Source organism: Formica exsecta, unplaced genomic scaffold (assembly GCF_003651465.1).
Source record: "Formica exsecta isolate Colony F162 unplaced genomic scaffold, ASM365146v1 scaffold2055, whole genome shotgun sequence".
Taxonomy (NCBI): domain Eukaryota; kingdom Metazoa; phylum Arthropoda; class Insecta; order Hymenoptera; family Formicidae; genus Formica; species Formica exsecta.
Window position 1 is genome coordinate 8137 of NW_021849353.1, and position 2052 is coordinate 10188.

At 28.2% G+C, this 2052-nt stretch overlaps 1 protein-coding gene across 1 annotated transcript in view; it reads right to left on the reverse strand.

Annotated features, from left to right (window-relative positions):
- LOC115234769 overlaps window positions 1-2052 on the reverse strand; it is a gene marked incomplete at its 3' end in the record, with an annotated part of 12398 nt that overhangs the window by 6753 nt on the left and 3593 nt on the right. The window contains exon 2 of the mRNA XM_029806088.1: window positions 1099-1927. Within this exon, the coding sequence (XP_029661948.1) occupies window positions 1099-1828 (730 nt within the window). The remainder of the gene's footprint in view (window positions 1-1098; window positions 1928-2052) is intronic.

Here is a 2052-nt window from a genome sequence, read left to right on the forward strand (position 1 = left end):
TTTTGATTTTTGATTTTTTAAAGGTTTTTATTTTTTAGTTATTTTTTAGAGGAAAATCATTTTTTAGTTTTTTATTTTGTATGAAAATTATTTTTCAAGGAAAAACTTTTTTAAAAGTTATTTTGTAGGGATAGATATTATTTTTTGCGTACATGTTGGGATTTTTTTATATACTTGGCGTATTTTTGTTTACCTTTGTGAGTTTTTTTTAGGTGATCTCATTGCTTTTTGTAAAAGTTTATATTTTTTTTGCAAAAAATGTATATGCGTTTTTAGCATTTCAAGCCAACTGCACTTTTGTACTTTTGAATCATTTATTAATTGCCACTCGGTACCTTTAGCGTACGATGTACTATGTTTGTATAATGTCCATCAGTTGTATTTTTACCTTGATGAAAAATTCCACTAATAACTTAATATATATTCGCGCCAATACATATCTTTTCTGTAGGTACAGCTTTAATTTTTAAATCTGTTACTTTAATAATTTTTGTATCACTAATTTTAAATAATGATAACTGTAAGATAATAATACTTCCTGTTATTATTATATCAGTCCTTTCAAGTACAGAGACAGCATTACAATTGGTACATTTTTTTTCAACATTATTCCAATGTGAAAAATTATATTGTATTAATTCTTGTAAAGTATATGACTTTTTTAAATTTTCGGGTAATTGAAGCAATAATATATAATTTGTATAAATTTTTGTGTTTGTATAGTTGCATACCTTACATCGTAAAGTTATGTTTAATTGGTGCTCGATTACACTCTTTATCTTATCTATGTTATTAATAAGATGTATAATAAACTCACTAACATTTCGTTGAATCTTTTCAAGATATTGATCTCCTGCCAATTGGCGTATTGCCATTATATTAATAGTTTCGTCGTTTGACATGTAACAATTAATAAATTTTCTTATAATTATTCTATGCTCAAGACGAAGCAACAATTTTCTGAGAATAGAAGAATGAAGTATACATTGAATTGAAACATTAGCATAGCAAGATATATTATCAACATTTGGAAGTCCTCTTATATGCCATAAAGTAGAATCATTAACATCCTTATCATTATTAACTTGACATTCCAACCCATTGCACCAATATATTTCTCAATTTTTAATTTTGATAATTCAATAAAAGGCGGATCTTCATGCACAGGTGGAAGTTGCAATAAATCTCCAAAAAAAAGTATATGTTTTTTGCCGAACCATCCATTATCGCAATCCATGGTATTAAATATCGCTGTTAATCGAAGATGTATGTACATTAAAGTGATATTTGAAATTATTGAAACTTCATCAATAATTATTAAAACAACATTCTTAAGTTCCTCCCGTATAATTCTAAGAACTACATCAGAAAGTTGTGTATATTTGGCAGTACGACCATGTTCTACCGGTAATTGAAATAATCTATGAATAGTAAGTCCATCAATATTAAAAGCTGCTATACCGGTTGGTGCAGTTACCGCTGTGTCTTTCTCAATATATTTTTTAATCCAACATCTAATAGTTTTTATCAAAAAACTCTTTCCAGTACCACCTTCACCGCTTACATAAAGTCTAAGAACTTCACTATTATCATCAGATATACCAGCAGTAATTCTATCAAAGATTCGTTTTTGATCAATATTTAATTGCGTCACCATTTCATCGACATTAATTTCAAATTTATTGCCAACATCTTTAAAGTCCCTCATAGCTCCTTCAACTTCGACAGGAACACATTCTAATGCACCATTTTCAAGACAGTCATTTTCATCTTCATTTTTTGTAATTTCTGATATTTTTTTTTCAATTAATTCTTTAATATTATCCATACCTTGCTGAATGTCGGTTATTTTTTCATGATACTGAAGAGCATCTTTCAATTTATATTGTATTAAAGAAAATGCTTCTGCATAATTATCACATTCATTCTTTTGTTGTGCCTCTAGCCGCTAAGGAAGAGGTCTTTAGGGATTTATACGCTCAAAGGATTAGGATCCACACTCGAAATAAGACACTCCCGAACGTTAGGTATAAATTGATATATTTCACAGAT